Source organism: Aphis gossypii, chromosome 1, assembly GCF_020184175.1.
Source record: "Aphis gossypii isolate Hap1 chromosome 1, ASM2018417v2, whole genome shotgun sequence".
In the NCBI taxonomy this organism is placed as follows: Eukaryota; Metazoa; Arthropoda; class Insecta; order Hemiptera; family Aphididae; genus Aphis; species Aphis gossypii.
In genome coordinates, this window is record NC_065530.1 from 25,276,730 (window position 1) to 25,301,254 (window position 24,525).

At 29.4% G+C, this 24,525-nt stretch overlaps 1 protein-coding gene across 2 annotated transcripts; it reads right to left on the reverse strand.

Annotated features, from left to right (window-relative positions):
• Window positions 1-1,285: 1,285 nt before the first annotated feature.
• LOC114122375 (open rectifier potassium channel protein 1) lies at window positions 1,286-24,525 on the reverse strand. 2 transcript variants are annotated; one of them, XM_027985019.2, is made up of 10 exons: window positions 24,347-24,525; window positions 23,917-24,173; window positions 14,642-14,824; window positions 12,812-12,933; window positions 10,686-10,902; window positions 9,713-9,960; window positions 8,150-8,575; window positions 7,622-7,815; window positions 5,082-5,796; window positions 1,286-1,993 (listed from the first exon to the last, which is right to left on the reverse strand). In XM_027985019.2, exons 2-10 carry the CDS (start codon window positions 24,053-24,055, stop codon window positions 1,727-1,729), a joined length of 2,511 nt encoding a protein of 836 aa, XP_027840820.2. In that variant the 5' UTR covers window positions 24,056-24,173; window positions 24,347-24,525; the 3' UTR covers window positions 1,286-1,726. The 2 variants fall into 2 exon arrangements, with proteins under 2 accessions (XP_027840820.2, XP_050059094.1); XM_050203137.1 differs by having other exon boundaries at window positions 23,917-24,202.

Here is a 24,525-nt window from a genome sequence, read left to right on the forward strand (position 1 = left end):
GCATATTAATATACTAATGATGGTGAACCTATGAAACTTTTTAAGTGCACGTATAAAATTTGGTTAAATTGATTTGATGGAAAAAAAATATTTCACTCATTAGTTATAACACGGGGATTACGATTATATATTTCTTTGATAATATATTTATTTTATTATTGTTTTACTGTGGCATAGTTTTTACATTAAGTTAGAGTTACACATAAATTATTAAATGATAATATAAATAAAATAAAATAGTAATCGTCAGTTTTAATATAATTAATACTCACACAATATGTCTTAAATAATAATATACAAAATATTTAAAAATTAAATCACGTCACCCGCCTTACAGTGAATTACAAAATATACCGCAAATTAAAAACAACTTGTATAGACTAAATATAAATATTGTTCTCATAATATCAAAGCGTTCTACGCAGCGACGCACCTATATTGCATATACGTCTCGCCGCACCACGAACCTTCGATCATAATGAAATAAAATATGTAAACATAGACTATAGAACCATCACCAATCACCTAAATGTGAAAAGAATAATGAGTGGCAACAATTGATTTTGTTATTTCAAAATAATTGGTTATCATTTGGTTTTTTTATGAATTTTAATTGTAATATTATTTAATACAATTTGATAGATCATGGAAAACTCAATGTAAATAATGTTTTATTGTATAATTATACACGTCTTAAAAAAATATAAAAAGAAATGTATTTTATTGTATCTCTCTGTAGGAACATATATATGAGTAAGATTGAGCAACATCAAATTTAAAAACTGTGCTATTCAGTTAATTAATTTTTTAATTATGGTAAGTTTTTTTTTATCATTATTAAGGTTAAAAATATATTTTGCGTTACACAAATTATTGTTCGTGCATAAAAATTATTATTGTTGTTGTTGTTTTATGTATTGTAAATATTAAAACTATAGACTGTCGGAGTATAAATGGACTATTTATGAATTTTAATAGAAGTTAACTATTAAAAATTAATTATCAATTATTTTGATTTACAAGGATATAATTTTATGGATTCCCTATACTATTGTTACTAAACATTTCTTCTTTTTTTTGTGTGTATAATATACTTTCAACAAAATAAATTATTTTACCTTAGTATTAAATGACGGATCGCAAATATTTAGTTTAAAAAAACAATTATAACTTAACAAACTTGTATGTATAGTTCTCAAACAATCAGCCGCTGTCATTGAGATACTTGAAAAAGTGTCAATCAGAAAATAACGATAATATAGGTAATAAAAAAAAAAAAAACGAATTTTCGTTATAAAATTTTAAAATTTTGTTTTTAATAATATCAAACGCGTGGCGTTTGTTGGTTGGATAACATATCACATTGTATACATAGTTAAGTAAAATAAATAACATGACGGTAACAGAATAATATCATTACGTCGTGCGTTGTACCTAAACGAGAAAACGGTTTTTCAATAAATTATAATAATAATTAATAATGCAATAAAAACGTATAATAATTACTATGAATACATAATCATAAATCCGTATTTCATGAATATATTATATACACAGACGTTGCTTGTAATTCGTATACATTTATTTATTATTATTATGATTTTTTTTGATCCACGGCAGCGGGCGACGATCGATCAATAACGATCGTTGCATACTTTCAACCGTGAAATAATAATAATAATTGTTATAGTATTGTCGTCGATGGGTGGGTGGGTAATATTTGCTGTCAGTCTTCGATGTTGAGCCGGACTTCTCCTCCACTGGCTCCTATAAATCCTGTACCCGGCCCCCCAATAGCTCCTCTTCCCTTAAGGTCGGAGTCGTCGGTAGTGCCGTAGATCGTGTTGTTGGCCCCGGACGGCGTCGTCCAACACCGGGCGCCGCCGTTGTGTTCTGCCGATCCCACTGTCGCGGTCGGCCTTATTGAGAACCTTCTGGCGCGCTTCTTCCTCGACCTTCTTGTGGTCGTCGCAGCCGCGGGCTGGTCGTGCACCTATAGCGAGATGATTATAAGAATACTAAATTATTTTAACATTCCCACAGAAGATTAACCAACAATTATAGCACAAATAATAAAATAAACCTCGATAAAATTGTATATTTACTCGTAAGCTAAAGATTCGTTCTCAAACGATTTATGCTTTATTAAAGTAATCCAAAAAGTATAAAACGTTAGGTTAACGATTTACCTTTTTACTGTTACTCAAATTGTTATTTTCTACATGCAATGAAATGTTCATAATATTCAGACTAATTTTAAGCTATATGTAGATATTCGAAATTTTCGGTTTTTTTTTACATATATAAAAAAAAATCATGGATAAAAAATTTGTATGTCCAATCAAAATGTTTGAACATTTAAAAATGTTTATTATTTACGTATAATATTTGCACCCATCCATGACTAAACAAACAGGTGTGTCAACTTATTTCATTTTTTTCTGTCATCGTGCACGCTCCGCAGACTTCAGACATGGAAAAAACGATATACCTAATCTCAATAATGTCAATAATTATCATTAAACTGTTCAATATTAATAATTAGCATCTATTCCAATCATGGAGGACATTCAATTCACGGTATCGCTTAGCTAACGCGGCAGCCGATTAGGATCTGAAATTCACAACGGAGGTCTTGAGTTTTAAGAACAAATAGATAATATACAAATGTACAAATTGTATGTTAAAAGTTCAGTCAACGAGTCTCGTATAATGCGCATGTATTTAGGAACGTATAAAATATAATAAATTTGTGGGTATGCTTACGACGAAAATAAAAAATTGATTTGTCTTACGGGTTATGAAAACAAAATAAATGCGTGTTTTAACGTCCTGAGAAAACAACTTACTATCAGTTTTGTCGTATGTTATTATGCGTATTATCTCGTACGTCATTACTCGCTTGACGTTTTTTTTCTACAACGTGATACCGTAAACTATTTTTATAGTTGTAATAATAAGTACGTATGTTATCGATTATTATTATAAACTGATGTCGCGATAATAATAATAACTATTTTAGAATATTGCCTAATTGTTATATTTATTATCTTGCAGTTATTAGATTGACATAACAATCATAGATTATGTGTTTGAATTGCGTTTTAAACGTCCTTATTATAAGATAATTTAAATGTAAAACGCTTTTTATTAATGTTATAAAACAGCGATTCTCAACCTTTTTTTTGTCCCGGTGCCCTTTTATAGACCAAATTCAACCGCGATTCCCTGCAGTGAATATAATGAAAGACAAAACAAAAAAAAAAATTCTATAACTTTAAATTATTCATGATGATCCGTGGACCGTGGTCCCCTTAATTATACACCACGGTACACAATGTGGTAACCACTGTCCTCAAAAATCGAACTAATAAGTAATTATGAAAATTTTTTTTTTATTTTTAGAGAATATTTGCAAATTTTAAAGTATTTTTATATTGTAAATAAATTGATACAATATTATAAAAGTTTAACGTCTCGTTTAAAATAAAAAAAATTAAACAGGTATTATTTGTTTTGCTTTGTCATATAATGTACGTATTAACTATATTATCTTTACCTATAATATATCACATACAAGTGTTGGCTGCTGATAGTCACTTATGAGCAGTTAATATACTAGTTATACATAAGCATATTATAGATGTATAATTAAGTCGTTTTATTTATTACCAAATCATGTAAATTGAAACTTATGTTCAATCGATTTATTTGATATGTTAATTTTCAAAACAATTTTCAAGGGAATATTTTAAACATCATTAGAGTATGACACAGTATTTTTTCAAACGCATTTTCATATTTATTAGAACATATTTTAAGCATATACATAATTGTTCGCATGGAACAAAAAAAATGATGCGATCATAAAATTATTATCGTACACGATAACATCGTTACCGCGGTCATAGTTCATCTAGGAATTGTACCACAGTACCACAGACATCACTAATATTTTTATACGGTTGTAAAAATACTGTGTTTGAGCATAGTATTTATTTCAAAACAATGTTTTCTGAAAATAAATAATAAAATCGATTTGGAAAAGTTTTCTCGCGACTCACTCGGCTATCTTTTATCACACTTTTTGACTGACACTCGTCTGTTTATCAGAGTTCCCACATTTTTCATTTTTCGCGTTGTATTAAAATGTTAAGATCTGCCAATTCTAGAGTTAATAAATTATGGTTAGTGGTGAATTATAGCACGATACCAAAATGGCCAATCAGTACTCGTAAACAGTAACGAAACGCAGATAGTATGACTATGAAACCAGCTTCAGTGAGTATTAATACAGAAAGAATTCGATAACGGAAAAAATTTTACAAGACGAGCACCAATGTTTGAAACGTTTCTGAGGTTGAAACCGTTAGTTGTGGTAAGTCAATTAATCGTATTATAAGACATAAATAAAAAGTTATAAAATTAGTCCCCCGCCGTTATAATTACACAGATTATTTTTAATATACAGCCATACAGGGTGTTACATTCAGGATGCCGGATTTGATTTCGTTATAAACTAATAGGAAAACTCGTTTAGAAAAAGAAATATGAACATAAAGTATAATATAGGTAGTTATAATTTTCCGTCTTACTGAAACCATATGACTTTAGGATCAATATACATTTAAAAGCTGATCACGTAATTCAAATCCGACGTTCTAATTTCAACGTTCTTATAATGTGTGTACTAAAAAAACTTAACTTGCGCTAAAATCACAAAAATTAAAGTATAAATAAAACACGTTTTAATTAAAATATTGACGTATAATGTTTTACCGAATCAAAAAGACGACCCAGATTAACCCAATAGACTAATAAAACGATTTTGAGAAAAATTGGACATACAACTTTTGGCCTCTTAGCCATCGAATTATATGTATCATCAATATTATGTAAGCAATCTCGACCAAAATTCTGATTATGGTAACTGTGGGTAGATAAAGCCCTGGATCACGGCGTTTACTATGTTTTAAAACGTGTTTACTTAACCAATTACGGACAGTCTTAATTTCTCCGTTATTAAACGTTTCCAACGTCGTCTCGAATGAATCATAAATAAATATAATAATATTAATTACCACGTTTATGGTACCGGCGTCGGTGGCCAGCGTCGTCGCCGTGCTGACCGCCGTGGACGTGGACGACAAAGTGGACGTTAGCGACGAGTACTGCCACGATTCGCCGGACGCCCGCCGCGGCCGGTCCTGGAACAACGTGAAAAGTGGAGACCGACGTTCGTGCCGGGCGACGGAACCGAATCCGCCGCCGGTAATCGCCGACCGGTTGAGGCCGTGATGCGCCCCCGACGTTCCGCCTGTCAAAGACGAACCGTCCAGCGACCGTTGCAACGTCATTAGAAAATCTGCCACGGCAATGGTGTTTGCGCAGTGCGCGAGCACCGGGTCGGGACTGGACAGGCGCCGGTGTCGCGGGTGTTCGGGCGCCGAAGACCCGTACACCTGCGGGTCGTGCACCACTTGAAGGCCGTACGACCCGCGGTGTTGATACTGCACCGGAGCGCTCCGGCGATTTACCGCCGATGGCGCACCGTTGTACGTGGACCCGTAACCGTAACCCTGTTCGTCGTTCAGGGACAGCCTGTGTCTGGGGTCGTCGTTCCACGTCGGTTCTCCGCCACCTCCACCGCCGCCACCGCCGTCGGCCAACTTGTCGGTCAACCATTTAGGCGCGATGTTGTTGGACAAGAAGTTGAATGCTGCCGCCGACATGCGACGAAGCTTGGGCACTCGCGGCTTGTTCGGGCCGCCACTGTTTTTCGCGTACTCGTTAAACCTACAAAAACGAACATAGTCGTAAATACGGTAAGTAACAATTTAGTATTAAATCGTGTTTAGTTTTTTGGAAATATTATTATCATATTAATGTATTATGAGGACAAATTCGATAGCGGTAAACGTCGGAAACGTTTGATAACGAAGAAATTCGGGCTAAACAGCGTGAACTAAACGTTTGCAAACATCGTAAACACTACGATGCAACTGTTTGATTAGAATAGACAAAACCGTAGTCGATTTTATTTGATTTCATCAAATACTTTATGATTTTTACAATAAATACAATAGCTTAATTACTCTATGGACTGTGTCGTAACTCGTTGCACTGTATTAATACATTATTTTTCTAACGTCCTTTGCGACTATGGGTAAAAATTTATCGATATTTCAATTTTAATGTCGTGATATACGTTTCGCGTAACCGGGAAGTCATTGAAGCACGAGAGTATTGAGTTTCTTACATAATAATAATAATACAAAGCGGATAACAGACGCGCGTGATTCGTATGGATTTTTGCACCCGACAAAATCGTAAGGTCGTTGAAAATGTTAAGTCGTTTGAAACTGAAGGCCATACGTCAGATGTCTGCAACTGTATAGATTTTAAGCGGTATCGTAATATATGCAAACGAATTTCAGAACGGAAGATTCCAATGGTTTAAAGGATTTAAAAAAAAATTGAACTTTCACATAAATATTATTCAACGACAGGCGTTGCAACCTCTTACACCGAGGTGATTTCATTATTTTTTTTCCAACTAGTACCGTCTAGCTAAGTCTTTGTCTAAAAACAATAATTACGGTCAATAGCTATACGTTTATCGTGATGTATACAGAGTGCCAACTACTGTCGTCGACCTTACCAAACGTTACTTCAGGCGATAATAAAAATAAAATACATCGCAATCATTATTATCGTCATCGTTTTTCATCAACATAATAAATTTTATATTAAAAATGTTTTTATAATCGTTTATTTTTCAAATTATAGTACGTAGTATAGTTTCGATTTTTCGAATTTTTTTTATCTTTTTCATATTGTGATCCTTTCTGCGTCATATTTTACATTTTATGACTTTTTTGACTGTATGATTTTAAATTTTATTTTTATATTACATAAAAAATAAAAATTTGTTTATAACTTTATAGACTATAACGAAACTTTTATAATTTAATGAATGTCCTTTTATCAATTTTTAAAAACATCCCATACATTGCTTTCCTGAAGCAAACTTTCCTGTAGTGCTTATAGGTACATTACTATTTATAAAATACTCGATAGTCGTCAAAAATATACTACAGATATTTCACATCCAGTTCTATAAAAATTTAGCCAGTTGTATGCTTTTGGGTATTTTGGATCCTATTTTACAATTTATGCAGAAACTTAAAATGTTTAAGTTGAGAATTTCAGCTTGAAACGATTTTGATGTCTAGATTATTGTTATTTTGCGTTTCTTGATTTTAATTGAATGTTTCGAGCTTAAACTTTTATAGATTCCCTGTGTAATAAGAGGCAGATATATATATATATATATATAATAAATATCGATCATTTACCTACTATTTTTATATAACTCTATTCAAATTAAATTTTTCAACTTTCTAGTTCCATGTAAATCAAAAATGTAAAATCATAACATAGAAAACCATACTCACAGCATTCTGGTAAATAAAGTTGTTTGTTAAAGTGGTGATAATTGTAAAATATTTTATTTTCAGTATTCTTATATACTCACTCAAACTTCAGTTATCGACTATCAGTCAAACGTGTATAAACAATAATAATAATAGTTATGTAAGAACAGTAACAATTTACTTACTTTTTGAAATTTTGATTGTCAGCTCCACCCCACGTATCGTACTCGAAATATGAATTTCTATGTTTGGCTGCAAACGTATTTTCCCTGTTCAGCATATCGCCGCCGACGGTCCACTCGTTTTTCTCACCAGCTATTATATCCTCGGACGAGAACCCTTGAACACCTTCGGAGAATGATAACGCTTTTCCCTTGTTCTAGTAGCAAGAAAAAACGATACATTTTAGATAAAATGACTTTATTCTAAAGATTTTTCCCTATTTCTTAAATTACAATACAATATTGATGATATAACAAGTACAAAAGGTATGGAAAATATTTCACTCCTGTACTTAAATTTTAATTTCCAATGCCAATTGAAACGTTAAAAGTGACCTCGTCTGTCAAGCAGACAAACAATACTTTCCACGATGTCGATAGGAAGCATTTTCAGAAGCGACGATAACAAATTACCTCCTCTCCCCCACACAACAATGCCATCCTGTCCAACCTGTCACCCCGGAATAGCGATGCCAAATCACTCTTACTCACCAAATTTCCGGCTTCCTGATGCAGATGGTGATGGACGTGCTGCGACGGCTGGTGCTGGTGATCGCCCGGTTGGTTTGGCACGGCCGTCTCTAGAGCGTCGACCACTCGGGACAGGATCTCGTAGGACGCTATGTCAGCGCCGAAAGTGGCATCCTTGTCGATGTGCGCCAAATCTATCTCAGACGTGGCCTTGGTTCGCCGGAGCAACGACCGCATTTTGTTCTGGGACAGGGCCCGCCGACGCTTCATCCGATGCTTCTCGAACCGCCGGCGAACCGTCTCCTCGTCCTCGTCGTCGGACGTCCGGCGCGCCGCCTGTACCTTTGCTGGCGTTTTACACAGCACCGGCCACTCGGTCAGGTTTGGCGCGCTTCGGCTCCGCCTCAATGGTTGGTCGCGCGATAACACCTCCTTCTTGTACACCGGCTAAACGGGACACATAAAACGAGTGAACATAACGTTATTATTGTTGTAGTAGATTTTTATTGTGACGTTGTTGCTAAAAATAGTATATAATAATATATATTAGTATATATATATATATATATATGAATAGTATATAAACTAAGTTTTTATAATTTTTTTTGTCGTTATAGTTTTTCAGGTCTAATTTATTTTTTTAATTAAAACTTGCTATTGTTTTAACTTTATATATTATTTTATATTATATTATTATACTATAATTTTCTAAAAATATCAATGAAGTTAATGAAACTTAAACAAAAGAAGTGAAATTGCAAGGCCTATGCATCAAATGAGTAAATGTACTAATAGTAATATATATATTTAATATATAAATGTATAAAAATGTATTACTATGGTACCTAAAATAAAAAAATGAGATTAAGTAAGTATATAGTATAAATACTAAATATATATTAGGTTATAAATATTTCAAATTGTATGTAAACATTTTTTTTCAAAATATACTTATGGAATTATACTGCAGTTAGTTAAATAGATAGCCATGTGAATTTGGATTTTTAAAACCATATATGTACAAATGATAGGTTAAAAATTTAAGTTCGCGCTAAATATCTTTCAGACTCTATAGCATCACTATATAAATGTACAAAAAAAACAGTAGGTCTAAAAGAATATCTAAACAATGATTAATTAATTTCAAAAAAATATTTCGAAAACGCCACATTAACTATGTATTTTTATTTAAGTTTTCGTAAAAAAAAAACTTTTTTTTTTATTTCAATATCGTAGGTATTGCTGATTTTAATATATTTTTTAAATGAAATTTTGAGTACTTTTTAATATTTGATGTGTTTTATTTAAATATCTTAGAATTTAAAATATTAGATTTACAGTAGAATATTTGTCTATTTTATAAATTAAAAATTAAAATATATACTGACCTATCGTATTATAATTTTAACGATTAAGATCGAATAAACTATCTAAAAGTTTCAAATTTATAGAAATTAAATATTGTAAGTTGATTATTGTGGTATATATAATCATAAAATTTAAAAATTGTAGTAGGTACGTAATGATAATGGTGATTTTTGTGTTTTAATAGTTCACATAATTAATACAAATAATTAAACGAACTTTAAATTTTAGCAGGTATGATTCATTGAGCACGCGTCTTATATACACGACGTCCTTGGTGAACTGGTGCCAGATTTTTGTGTGGGTTTGCTTAAGTCGTTCCAAGAACAAGTGCTCCAGCGTCTTGGATCTCATGGCCCTTGATATGAAGCTAAGTATCATGAACAGGTATCCCAGACCGAACATAATCCAAAACACTAAGAACACCTTATACGCGTCGTACCATATATTTGTGTTGACGGTCTGCCCTGAAACACGCGGTTACGCGGTCGTCATCCGGTTATAGCTGGGTACGTCTGTTACACGGAGTGTTCAAAAATTTAGTCTCTTTGAACGCCTAATAGTTTGTTATATTATTAATTATATGCATATATGCGATATATGTTCAAATCCTAACCTACTTGCAGTACCTACAAGAAGTGACAACATTTAACAGTATATATTTTATACACAACTATTAAATACCTATGTATTTAATTAATTCTTATATTTAATATTTTTAATTCATTTCAAATACTTATTTATATATTTTTAGGTATTTGAAAAAAATTAAACGAAAAATATGTGAAAATTTAATGCATTTAACATCAAGTTTATAGGCGTTTTTATGAGTGAAGAGTAGTGTAGGAAATACATCCCATCATTGAAAGTTTTTTAATATTTAGATTTATGTGTGATAAATTGTAATTTGTACCATCTTTATCGAGTATCGACCTTTATAAAAATGAAGTTAATAGGGACCAGCAAATTATGATACAACATTTTAGGTAAATATATTGGAAAATATCTCATTTTATTTTTTATTTCCATTTAAACAGTTATTAAATCATATATTTAAATAATTAATTGATTGCTTTTTCGTTAAAATAAATTTTTTTTTTTTTTAATGTATATATTTTTATATATATTCAGATTTTTTTATTTTATCAACATTTCTATTAACTTTCACTAGGTGTACTAGTTAATATCGTACCGGCAACGTAGTCTCCGTAGCCGATGGTGGTCAACGTGACAAATGTAAAGTATACGCTCTCATCAAACGTCCAATTTTCAAAATAGGATATGATTCCGGATGGGATGAAGATGAAGACAATTATGCCGGGTATTAGGTACGTAACTATGTCCAGGATGAGGCTCAGCTGGGGTCCCATCATCCGTTGCGTCTTGTAGCTGTAATGAGCTCGGAGAATCTGAAATGTATTTTGGAAAAAAATTTAAATCTGGTTGAGTAATATAAATATAATATTTAGATATAAATAATTTTAATAAAAAATTAAAACCAACGTAACTCAAATAAAGATTTTTTTAGCAATACTCCACTGACTGTACGTTACATAAAGTTACATATTAGCAACATATAGTTTGATTGCTCATAATATTAACGTTTATTCCAGAAAGCAGATGCCTATTAATAATATACAATATAGGTACTCGTATTGTTTCATTATATTCTCAATAACTTTATTTTATTATCATTAACGTATTGGACCATATTTCATGAAACTTTTTTCATACTTCCACCCACACCCTCGCTTATCGGATAAAATTTGAAGGAAAATCCTTTTATATTTTATCGAATAGATAATACGATTTTTTCGAAAGACTATATTTTGTGTAGTTTGGTCGCTTAGGTATAACCATAAATAGCTGAACGTTTTTCGTTTTGATTTCACTTGAACATTCGATCGTTGTACTCAAACATTAGACACGACGATAATAAAAATTATATTACGATATAATATAAATACGACACACTACGCATATAGCAATCGCCTAATATAATATTTATATAACCTTATGGACGGACATAGATCATATAATATGTATAACGCGTATTCAATTGCGAGAAAATTGTTTTTCATCTTGTTTGTTTTACGAAATACGAGTGTACCTGCAGCCTATATCTTTTAGTTATAATACTATTGTGACTCATCACGCATACGATATGCGTGTGCAGAATTTTATCTCAAGTAACATCGCCGAAAAAATAAATATTAGTATAAAAAATTGTATGCGATATCAACATACAGAGTCAACGGTCGTAAAACAATATAACATCAATATAAATTAAACATTAAACACGACGAATTTCCGTCGGACATCTTATTGTATATATTTTTTTAGTAGTTTAGTATATGCATAAATAGGCGTGTCAATACAGGTACCTAATAAAATAAAATAATAACTATATTTATATCGTCATTATAGCCTCTTTACCGCGTATCTGTTTATAATATAATACCATTACACTTATAACTTGCTCACCATTATATACACACTCATCGGTTTATCTCGCTTATTTTTCACGTTTAATTTTATTTGATTATAATATATAGGTAGGTACTTTTGAACACTGTAGATAGATATTATCAAACGAGGTAAATTCCTATTTTATATAATAAATCGCCCTTTTTAAAGTGCAGGAGTTTGGACGCTTCACAATAACAAATAATCATACTATATGTAATATTATGACTGTATAAATGTATTATAGGTACCTAACATATTCCATTATTTAAACATTTTTTTGAATACGTTGTATTTGTGGTAAATGTGACAACCATAATTATAATGTCGCGGGTGTGTACTCGACGACCGTGTAATTGAACGCGTCAACCGTGCAATAGTATTAAATAGGTACCATAAACAAAAGTTTAATAGTATACCTAATGAGTATTACGATGATGACCCCGTGGTAATCGACCCAGCCGCGATCTTTCGCACTTATTTTCGACGCCGGAAATTGAAATCCAGTCCAGCGGATCGGCCGCTAAACGCGTGTCGCATAGTTTTCGTTACGTCAACAATTATTTATTATATTTAAATCACACATTGTTTAACGACTGTGTACACGGAATTTCATATTCTCGATTATTGCGAGCCGAGGGTGGGTCTATTTATTATTGTGAATACTGTATAAAGCTGGGTGAAACAAAAATACAAATTTGTAATTTTTCGCGAGGAATCAATTACCTTGATATTTTTTTTTTTTTACTATAAAAAGCCTAGATCGGATTTTCCGCCTGAGTGCTAGAGACTAGTTTTTCATACTATAAATAGGTACAGCACATTAAATGATTAAATTGTTAATATACTCACTCTGGACTCGAAAAAGCTTCCTAGTTGCGTCAACACGATACCGTTGAGTGGGATTCCGATTAGCGAGTACACCAACACCAGTATACGTCCGGTACCGGAGGTTGGATGTAAATTTCCATAACCTATAATAAATATCATAATATACAACGTAATAATAATTAATAAGATTATTCGACAATTTTTTACGTATTTTATTTATTAATATTATACCCTTTCGTGGTATTGTAACAATTTTCATTAGATTTATTGAAATGAGTAGAAAAAAAAATAGTACCTATTGAAATTAACTGAAATCAAAATTTGGAAAATTATTGAATTGATAAAATATTTTTTGGAAAGCATGTGTCCATAACCACTTTTTTCAAATACTATGTTAACTGCATAATACACTTTTCGATGTGTGTTTTTAAAAAACATCAAACAAGTCCTATTCATGCTCACATTATCTATATTCTATAATATAGATCCATACAAATTTTTAATGCACTCAATATTATAGCTAGGCACTTATTATAGTATCATAATATGATATTTAACGGCGAATTACACGTACCTACATATAATTATACTTATTACGTAGATACGTTTATATAATATTTAAATTATGCTAATTTATATAATAATAATATAAAGTGAGATAAATCGTTTTAGTGTACCTTATATGGCGATTAGGATGTAGCATATATATAATTGCATGTGTACGTGTTGGGTTAAACGACGATCGTAAAAAACCAAAAATCGGTACGCAATGAGGCGGAGTTTAGCACGCGCATATTATACATAATATGTACATATATGTATTATAATATAGTATAATATATTATTGTAGTTTTAACTCTGTACATAGAGACGATACGATTATTAATAAAATAGTCAATGGGGCGTTAATTTTTATTATATCTGCAAACATTTTACGTCATTGTTATGATTTTTGAAGGTCACTAGTTATGTATGACATTCTGTGTTACGTGTGATTTGCTATTGACTTTTTTCCCTATGGCTAAACGAACGTCCCCCATCATACATGAACATATTTTCCCAATAATAGTTAAAAAATGTATAATTCAAATGTATATAATTTTATAATATACTACAATAATTCATTTCCTTTGCTATGTATAACAGACTATCAATGCCGTTGTAAACCGGGTGATTATTTTATTGAAAAACGCTCATTATTTAAAAATATGATTTTTGAAAAATAATTACACTTTTTATTCCTTATTCTATAATTTAATTGCGTTCTTCATAGTACTTCAATATATCAAAACCAAATTTTAGACTAATGCTTTATGAGTTGAAACATGAAAGTATTTAAAGTTTAAGTTAGTGGAATAGTTCACCTACATTTTATGATGTATCACTGTTTCATCTTCTCATCTAAATTGTAAATACTTGTAATTACGAAAATTTGATTTTTATAATATAAATTTTGCTTTCAAATATAAAATTAAAAATATATGTTGTCACTCAAAAAAGTAAAACGCTTTTAAAATGACAACGTTAAAAAATAATAATAAATATTTTTTTTCAAACAATTTTTGTAATAACCTAAAATTATAAAAAATTATATTTTTAAATCTTTTTAAACCTCAAATGAAAGAATCATCTGGTATACTTTAGTTATAATGAAACCTCCGATAACGATTCTACGCAGATGTTAAAAAATATAAGCAGATGCTTCAAACGTATTTTTAATTCATCTCATATTTCTATTGTATTATTAAGTACCATTATGCAATGACAAAATTATTGAGTCAAAAATTAAATCTATAAGTCAAGTTAGGTTATAAAAAATTTGTTGTAATCGTTTATCCTCACAAAACTTACCGATCGTGCTCAGGGTGGTCAGCGCGAAAAAGAAAGCGTTGTAGTACGTCCATTGGTACTGGTGCGCTTCTTCGTTGTCTGGTCCTTCGTCCAACACCGTTTTGTTACAGTACGCGTTCAGCTGTTGGACAAACTGCCTGCGCACATGGGCGTTTACTTGCCCATAATGTTTTGCTAGCAGTTCTGTAATAACAAAACAAGTTACTTTTTAGAGTTTCAAAAAGTTTTTGTTAGTACAATGTGCATAACATGTATGGTTAGGTATACGAGTCTTAAACCGTAAACGTCGAGATATAATATTCATCTAATAAATTATATTATATTATAATTAAATGTGTACATAATTTTTACATAACATACAAGGATAAATTTGTTGAAACATCATGTGTGTATAATATATAATATATATTATTATAGTAAAACCTTCCATAACGTACACCCCTATATGGTAAATAATTCAAAATAGCTACAAACTACAAATTTTCTACTAACTGAATTCTCTGAATAAAGGACTTCTCAGAGGCAAAATTTCAAAAACTGAGTGTCTACTATATAAAAGTATCACTGTGTATTCATTATCTTGCGAAAAATCTGATTTTACTATTAATTATCAAATATATTATACGGTCGTAATCATTAGTCATTGGTAGTTGAAACACTTTAAACATCTGAATTTCTAATGAATATATTTTGTGTTACTATTTTATTAATAATCATGATTATATAAATATGAGAAATATCTATCATATATTATTATTTTAATAATAAGTAATATTTTATTACATTCTACCGAATGCGGATGCAGATAAAACCGCGTAGCACTACTCGGCAGTCTGCAGTCGTTTAATACATAATTTCCCGTAACGTAACCATATCGCACGATATTAGATATATCACAGAGTAATTCACCAAGCATTTAAACATCCAAACAAAATATTTCATCTTAAAATGGTTAAAAGGACAATTATTTTAAAATTTTGATGTATCTCTATAAATATTCGAACGATTAATTTATGAGTTATTGAAATTTATTTATTAAAATAAGGATAATACTTCTTAAAATATATATATATAATATATTGTAATATAATAATTAATCTATTGCTTATTAAAATCAGAATATACTTAACTTATTCTAAAATATTAATAGGATAATATAAGTTAGTAATCATTGTAATTTTCAAATCATTATTACCTGCATATGTTTTTCATAATATTATCCAAATCTTATAACCATGGATTCCTTACCCGAAGCTAAATAATTCAAAAACTACTCGTTTGGATTTCGATTTAGGTGTAATAACATTTTCAAAAAGTCATCCGATGGATTTCGCTACAGATCTAAGTTGGCGGCTCCGAATTTGTTATACGGTGAAATCGCTGCAAAATGTCATTTTGGGTGGAAAACTTTGGCTGTCCGAAACACGATACGTATCAACAGGTATGCGACATTGTATTATTATTATAGTTAAAAAAGGTTCGTATTTTTGTACGATTTACAGTGATTTGTTGCAAAATGTCGTAGATAGTGTCGTCCTTGAACCGAATCCCTAGGTATAACATTACAGCCAACCCGGAACAATTATATATATTAGGTATATTTTTATAATATTTCATTATTAACATTTTAAATGGGCTTTCAATATATCTCGCTAAAAAAATTTCAATAATAACCGCATTCGCCTTGGGATTTTGGTTTTTTTTTTTTTTTATTGTATCTAGGCAGTATTTATACATTATTAAGTATGTACCATAGTTAATAAAGTATATCGTAAATACGTTATAATATATACATAGTAAAGACCCGGGCCCGCAGGTTATGAAACCGACTTCTCGCATAAGGTTTTATATACTTTCCAATTTGTCCGTTACGATAATAGTACTATTATACTTATATTATACATGTATATACGGTGAAAAATTATAATTCGGAAAAAAACAATTTGCCGTCACGGGTATATATTACGTATGCAGTATTATAATATGCAAACGTCGCGCGGTAATAATCGCGAGACTTAACGGTTTGTTAAGCGATTATTATTATATTTTATTTTCACTACTCCTTGTACGACGATCAAAGACTAAATGAATAACGGCGAACCAAATACCCTCTTTCAAGACAAATGACAAAGTATTCAAATACCATTACAATACATGTGTTTACCGTGTTTTTGTTATTATTATTTTTGTATGTTAAAATCAAAATGACATAAAATTAATTTTTTAATTTTACGACATACTAATTTAAACCCGAGAACTTGAATCAAAATATGATCGGATGGTATTCTTATATACTAAATCAACTGTAATTCAATGAATACGTATTGTCAACTAGAACCACCGTGAAATCATAAAATTAAAAATTTTATCAAACAATCTGTGATATATCAATAAAATTCATTGGTTTGTTCGAGAACTTGCTATAATTTATAAAACAACCTTCGGTTTTTTGAATTATATGCGATATATTATATTATTATATCAACTAGAAACCAAACAGTAAAAAATGTAGATAAAACGTAAATTTCCATACGTGGAGAGCACCAACAACTAAAAAATAAGAGAGAAATAATAAAATGCATCTATCAAACTAATATAGCCTTAAACAACAAGAAAACTCTATTTTCATTAAAAAATATCACTACATAAGTGTCTAAAAACAAGAAAAAAATCTATTGAAAACATATGCGTGGAATATAGCCGTTTATGTATGTGAAAATTTAACAGTATTAACGAAAAAGTGAAAAAGGCTAGAGCCGTTTTTAATGTAGTGCTACAAAAACGTTTTAAGGATAAGCAGGATAGACAGAATAACTAATGTAAAGGTACTGGAAAGAATAGCAGAAGAAAGAAAATTACTATGGAGAAATATAGTTAAAAGACGAAATAAATAGATACGTAATAGAATGTAATACGAAGGATTTCTAAAACTGATTATAAAAAAAATCATAGGGAGGAAGAACTATAGGGAAAGACTAAGATTAAAAATATTAAATATTCAACATCAACATATAATAAAAGACTAAGGATTCAACTTATATGTAGAAAAAAAAGGAAGCGGATAATAGATTAGAATCAAAGGTAGCTGAAAACCAATAAACGGATTGAAACTATGTAGAGTGAGTGACATTATATTACTGTTATTATTATAATATCGTCATATATTATTCAATATTCATAGGTTCCAAACATTTTTTTCTTATTGCTTGATCTACAAAGTAGTAGGTATATTAATTATTTTCATCAATTTTATTCAATATACGTAGTTTTTACTAAAAATTAAAATTATATTATAGTAGAATTTTAAGATAACGGAATTGTTTTTAAATCCATATTACATAACAATTTGTTAAAAGTTTCCTGTATCCATATATGATATTGCTATAGGTAATTACAGTATTTCAACGAGTTTTTAAAATAGTTTCAATTTCTTTTTTCTACTTTATAATTTAAGTAAAAATTATTAAGAAAAAATGAATTTTATAGAAAAAAGAACAAATTAACATTTGTTGTACTCGGTATTTTTTTTTTTTTTTTTTACTTACTATCGTTGCATTATGTAATACATTAAAAATGATAAATCAAATGAGCGTGCATAATAATGATAATAATAATAATAATAATAATAATTTACTTCGATGAAATGTATTTTACAGTGAATAATATGTTTGTTACACTATGCATATCCAATATCCATATTATATCTTTGAAACCACCATTTATAAATTTCGTGTAAATCAGTTATCGATATGTACAATATTATAATGACTATACTATTATAAATTATCGTGTTCGAATTGGACTACGAGACTCGTTCAATATAATATAATGATATATATGGAATAAACATAAATGATAAATAATAATATATGCATAAAAGTAATAACTGATAAATTATAATATTATGTTCACATAAGTGCTCATATAACAAAATTACTATTTAAAAATATGATGAGAGCCTATATTATGTACCCAAATAATAATAATAATAAAGATTACAATTTACATACCACGAGAGATAATAGCAGTATACTAGGATGTACACAATTTTTCGATCTATTATTCGGATATATAAATTATATTATACCTAATATATTTTCTTGATTTGATAATTTCTATAATATTTAAAAAAAACACTAAAATGACTATAACCTGTACTCTGTAGTATTCAGCTAAAGGCTGATAAGTAGTAGACTATATTATGTAAGCTAATCAATACATTGCTGTGGCTTTAATGACCATCTCTACCTAGTATCTAGGTACTTATTACATAGGTTCTATTACTTTCTAAAACCTATTTTTTTATACAAACTTCAAAGTACACAAAAATATTTTTTTCAATATCATAATAATTTGTATAATTTATAAAATTACCTACCCATTATTAAATTCCTATTTATTATTATAATTTGAACGATTCACTAGGTACTCGCCCCAAATTTTTTCTTTATATTTTAAGTAATTACAAATTACCTCTTTCAAGCGATAATCACTTTTTTGCACTGGACATATTTTGAACTTAATATACTAAGAATAAAATTCCATAATATTATTATGTTTGCTCTTTAAAATGTTCAAAGTTATGATAGTTTTAAAATATTATAATAACTAGTTTTTAATTGAAATTTTCAAAAATAAAATAAAATAAAATAACATGTACCTAACAATGTATTAGAAAATATTTGTGCTGTAATCACTGCAAGATACTCCTATGCATGGTGTATAAATCTAAATATTAGAAAGTATAGAGCATTTTTAAGTACCTAATACTAATTTCTAAAATCAGAGTTTTAATAAAATGCATTATCTATTGTCAGATACAAGGGTAAGAGAAAATGTAAAGTGAATCACCCTGTATATATATATATATATATATATTTCAATAATGATCGACTTTTCAACACGAATAATATTATAATCATTATGACATTGTATATTATAATATATTATAGTGTATAGATAGATTGTTACTATTATTATCAATTTAAAGTCCAAATTTCCTTGTATAAATATATTGTAATGATAATTTACTGAACGCTGGCGCTGATGGTGTACAGTCAAGAAGTTAAAAACGTAATGTGTAGAAAAAAATTCTACCTTGCATAACATACATATACAATGTTATAAAAGCATAATTTAATATAATGTTTACACGATAATTAAGAAATATTTACTATGTTATTATTACTTTGTAGAAACGAGTATTTTAAAATCGTAATTCATCCATTTGAAGATGAATTATAATATTATTATTATTATTATTATTATGCAATTGCCACTATTTTATGTGTATGATAAGTACCATTTAGGTAACTATTATATTAATGTAAAAATCTTAATTTTTACTAAATAAAATTTATAATTTCTTTATTTTTATAATACATTGCGACTGTCGTATTTCTTTTCAACTCGTTATTAGTTTCCTGTACATCGTGGTCGTCGTTTAAATTGAGCGAGTTTGATGACGACGTGTTTACGACCGAACAATAAAAATTAAAGAAAAAAACGAATATAGCTTTTATATTGCACCCAAGTAATAATATTAATAAGTAATAATAATAATAATAATAGTAATAGTAAAAATATTATCGCAGCAATAATAATTTATATCTTTATATACTTCGGACACACTTGTATTCTAAAATTTGTTCACGATAAAATAAACTAAATAACACAAAGTTGACATATTTTGTCAATCGACAAACAAATGCCTTAATGGGTTTAATCATATTGCCAGTGAGTCGATGTATTGTGAGTTATAAAATATGTGTTATCAGAGCTAAAGTGTAATCACAAATGTACATGGTCACTATATCATTAGGCAATAGGTATACCGATGGTATAGAGCTTAGCGTTATTAAACGATTACACATCAACGTAAAAATGTTACAAGATTTTGATTAGATTAGATCCCTAGAAAATTCAAGTTAAATGTGCATGAATGTTATCGATGTCTGTGGATCTGTTTTAAGTTTCATCAGTTGCATCTGAAAAACACATAATGATTTTAATCAACAGGCCAGCTGTATCACGAACGTAAAAATTTAAGTAGAACATTTTGTTTCAAATTATGATATTCTGATCATTCAAAATGAAAAAGTATCTCCTCAGTTGACAATAATTTATTTAATTTTTATATTTTTATTTAAATAATTACATGAATTATAAAGAACATATTTTACATTTAAAAATATATACATTTTTAAGAAATTGTATTATAATACGTGCGTTTTTAGATAAAAAAAAGCAAGTGATTTTTTTCCTATATCTCATCTTCTGAATACGGTTTTTGGTTTCAATCGTTTTAACGGTATTGTAATATTAATTTGTTTTGTCTTTCTCCTCATATACCTTTTATGTTTTTGAAATTGAATTAGATATACATTTATTTATTTTTTTTTGTTTAACTTATTTGAGTAACGTTAAACATTTTTTTAATTAAATTATACATTCCAAGAGAGGATATTTTTTTGAAAATTTTCATGTATGAAAATTAAATTTTAAATGAGTAGCTTATATTAATTATAATTTATTGTATAGTTTTGATTTCTTTAAATTTAAAATGAATTTTTATTTTATTAGTGAAGTAGAGGACCAACATTTTGAGATTTACTCTTTTACCACTCTACTTCTATTATCTAGACTTAAAGGATATAAGAGTATTAAGTAGGAAATTTCTTCTATTTAAAAATTTAAAAAGTACGCTCTAGAGTCTATAATATTAAATAAATAAAACACTTGAAGAATAACATTTTTTTTTTCAAAAACATTCTATTGTTATGATTTTGATAATTATACAAAAAAGTATTTTTAAAAACTTTAGTAGATACTTGTCGGATAATGAATTTCAACTGATGAAAAAATCACCCAGTATACATCACATACAATAATAATTAATATTTTATGTCCATATAAGACGAAGGGACGTACTATACTGTACTACAGAGTTGTGCGATTGTGCGCGTACCTAATTGACTTGATTTCTACTCGTCACCATCTTACAGTATAATAAATACTTGTATAATATAATGTATATTACATCGCTCAGATATGAAAACTTGTCGTTTGCAAACGAGTTCTGTTCGCTACCAAATATAATAATAATAATTGTGTTTTAGAGTACGTCAGCCGTTTGTCAATTTAACTGGATTTTTCAAAAATATTAAAAACTGTGAGTAGACACATTATTAATATACTGCAATAATAATAAATGGTATATTAGTTTAATGGTTAACATTATATCGTACTACAAATAGATATACCTAAGACTATTTTACGTACCTATGTTATTCATCAATTTGCAATTTTTAAATCTAACGTCAATAACACTTCACAATATATATTATTATATGGTGTACAGACTACAGGTAAAATGAGTACGATAATGTTAACCAATTATTCTAAATTAGCATTACAGCTGGTATCCTACCTACTTACAACTTACTTGAATTATAAAGTTAATTATAGTGATATACATATAATTTTATATTACAACTACTTTTAGTATATAAACGATAAATATTAAATACTTTATGTAATAGGTACTAATATGTAACTATAATAGGTTTAATTGACATAAATCGTCAAAAAACATTACATGTATAATATATACGATATTATTTTTGTTTAGTCGTGAATGAGCATTGACGTATATCTTACTTTATTATTTACTATTTTATAAAAATTCAAAAAAAAAAAAAAATGTGAATTTATTGAGTTTTCAAAAAGAATAAACCATAATAGATACTGGCAGGAAAACGAGTGCACTATGCGGGAATTTACAAATTGTATATGCACATAACACATGGTGAATCAACAGGTTATAAATATTTTCCCGTAAAATGCATTACATTCGCGACACTGTTTAGCCGATCGGTCGAACGAATAATATTGGTCAGATAAACAATTAATACCATAATATTATAGTAATATATACATGGGAGGCCCGTTGAAAACTGGCAAGGCGTGTACATACCTTTTGTACGTGCAAAACATGGTTTTGAACAGAAAAAATATTGTACACTGATTACTAAAATACAAAATTACATGAAAATAAAGAATTATTATTATAATATTTTAAAAAGAGTGGTATATTATTCCCGAGAAAGAGACGTATTCAAATGAAGGATGGGATTTAAATCAAAACTTTCTCTTCTTAAAAACAGCGCCCATTTTTCACATTTGAAAAATTTTAAGTTTTTTTTTTTTATTTTACTCAAAATATTATGCAGCAGTTGACTATTAAGTTAGTTTTAATTAATTCATCTGTATTTCTATTTCCTACGAATTCACTTAAAATTAAATATTTTCTTTTTAACCTCAAACCTATCATAATATTCAAACTTTTTTTGTTAACAGTTAATTATCAGTTCAATATACTAATGTAATTAAGTTTCATTTACAAAACTCCACGTTTTTTTGAAATTCTTTTTAAACAATTAATATCTTTATAGTTAGCTTGTAAATGGAAATATTTTTTTAAGCTATTATTATTTATTTTATCAATGATAAAATGCTTTCATGTCTGGCATTATTTTTATCAATAAAAAATAAATATAAAATGCATGGGCATACTGTTAATCTGATATAAATATTATAAGTAATAAATTATGAATAACATAACTGGAATATACATAAATTGTATATTTAATGATTTTTATAATAAATATGAAGTTTCATAACCTAAAATTAAAATTAAATTTTAATGCAGCTAATCGGTCAAAGTATTATAGTTACAGTTGAACTGTAATATATCAAATCCAGACTGTGGAAAAATAATTATTATGTTACGTTTAATCATATTAAATATAGAGATTTATTATTATTTTTAATTTCTGCTAACTAAACTAAGACTGCGATCAGATATAGAAACTAACTTACACGCATTTTATCATAATTAATAAATAGCTATTACGAATTTTCACACGAAATGAAAAACTTGAGAGGTAAAAAAAATATGTTATCAAAAGTGTACTGTGATACACTTTACGATTATACACCAATCGGAAATTCGATTATCTCGACGTTTTTATGAACGTAGAGGGTCGTTTATTTGTTTACATATACCTACCAGCTATAAGAGTTTATTTTAAATCCACGTTTTGGGAATATTGTTATAATCTACATTTCTCCACCATCAATTATTTTTACATATACATTCGATTTTCGCGTTGAACCCAATACATCTTCGGAAAAATTCGTTTAGGACTACCGACGAGCATATGCAAGTCTCGTGTGCACCATAAACAATGTAATATAATACCCGTGTATCTCACCTTTGAGTTCGAGCCGTTCCAGAATCTCCAAGTAATGCCTTTTTTCTTCTTCCTTACGCTCGATCCTGTAGAACACGAACGCGCCCAGGCACAGGTAACCCACGAATACGGCGAACCCGACGAACCATCTGCCGATCATCTTATTGCGTACGGGTTCGGCCAGACCATCGCCCCCTGACACTAACGCAGTTTATGATTTATACAACAGTGAAGAGCGCGTAGGTGTGGTGACCAGTCCGACCCTGGAGGATAAGATCCTGCAAAGGGTTTGTGGAGAAAATCACACCTATAATTATTATAATATAGGTACAGCACGCATCGCGACAGTAAGAATAAGAAATTGAAAATTAAATAATAATATAACAATAAATAATAAAATTAAAAAATTAAAACGATAAGAAAAACCGCGTTATGGAACTCAAATCAATACCATATAATTATAGTTTTGTATCGAGTTTACGTCGTTATCGCCAGCGAACGGACGGACGGACTGCAGACGCGCGCTTTTTGTTCCGCTGGTAATGTCGGTCGGCATTCGTGTGTTGACGACGACAACAACAACAGCAACAGCAGCAGCAGGAGCAGCAGCTTTGGTGCGTATATATCGTA

Bases quoted from the DNA above. Each gene is read 5' to 3' on its own strand.
- LOC114122375 (XM_027985019.2), bottom strand. From the start codon at position 24,055: ATGATCGGCAGATGGTTCGTCGGGTTCGCCGTATTCGTGGGTTACCTG. The intron at 12,934-14,641 runs GTAAGTTTTGTG...TATTTATTATAG, and splicing joins GACCACCCTGAGCACGATCG to GTTATGGAAATTTACATCCA. The intron at 8,576-9,712 runs GTTCGTTTAATT...TGTCCCGTTTAG, and splicing joins CATACCTGCTAAAATTTAAA to CCGGTGTACAAGAAGGAGGT.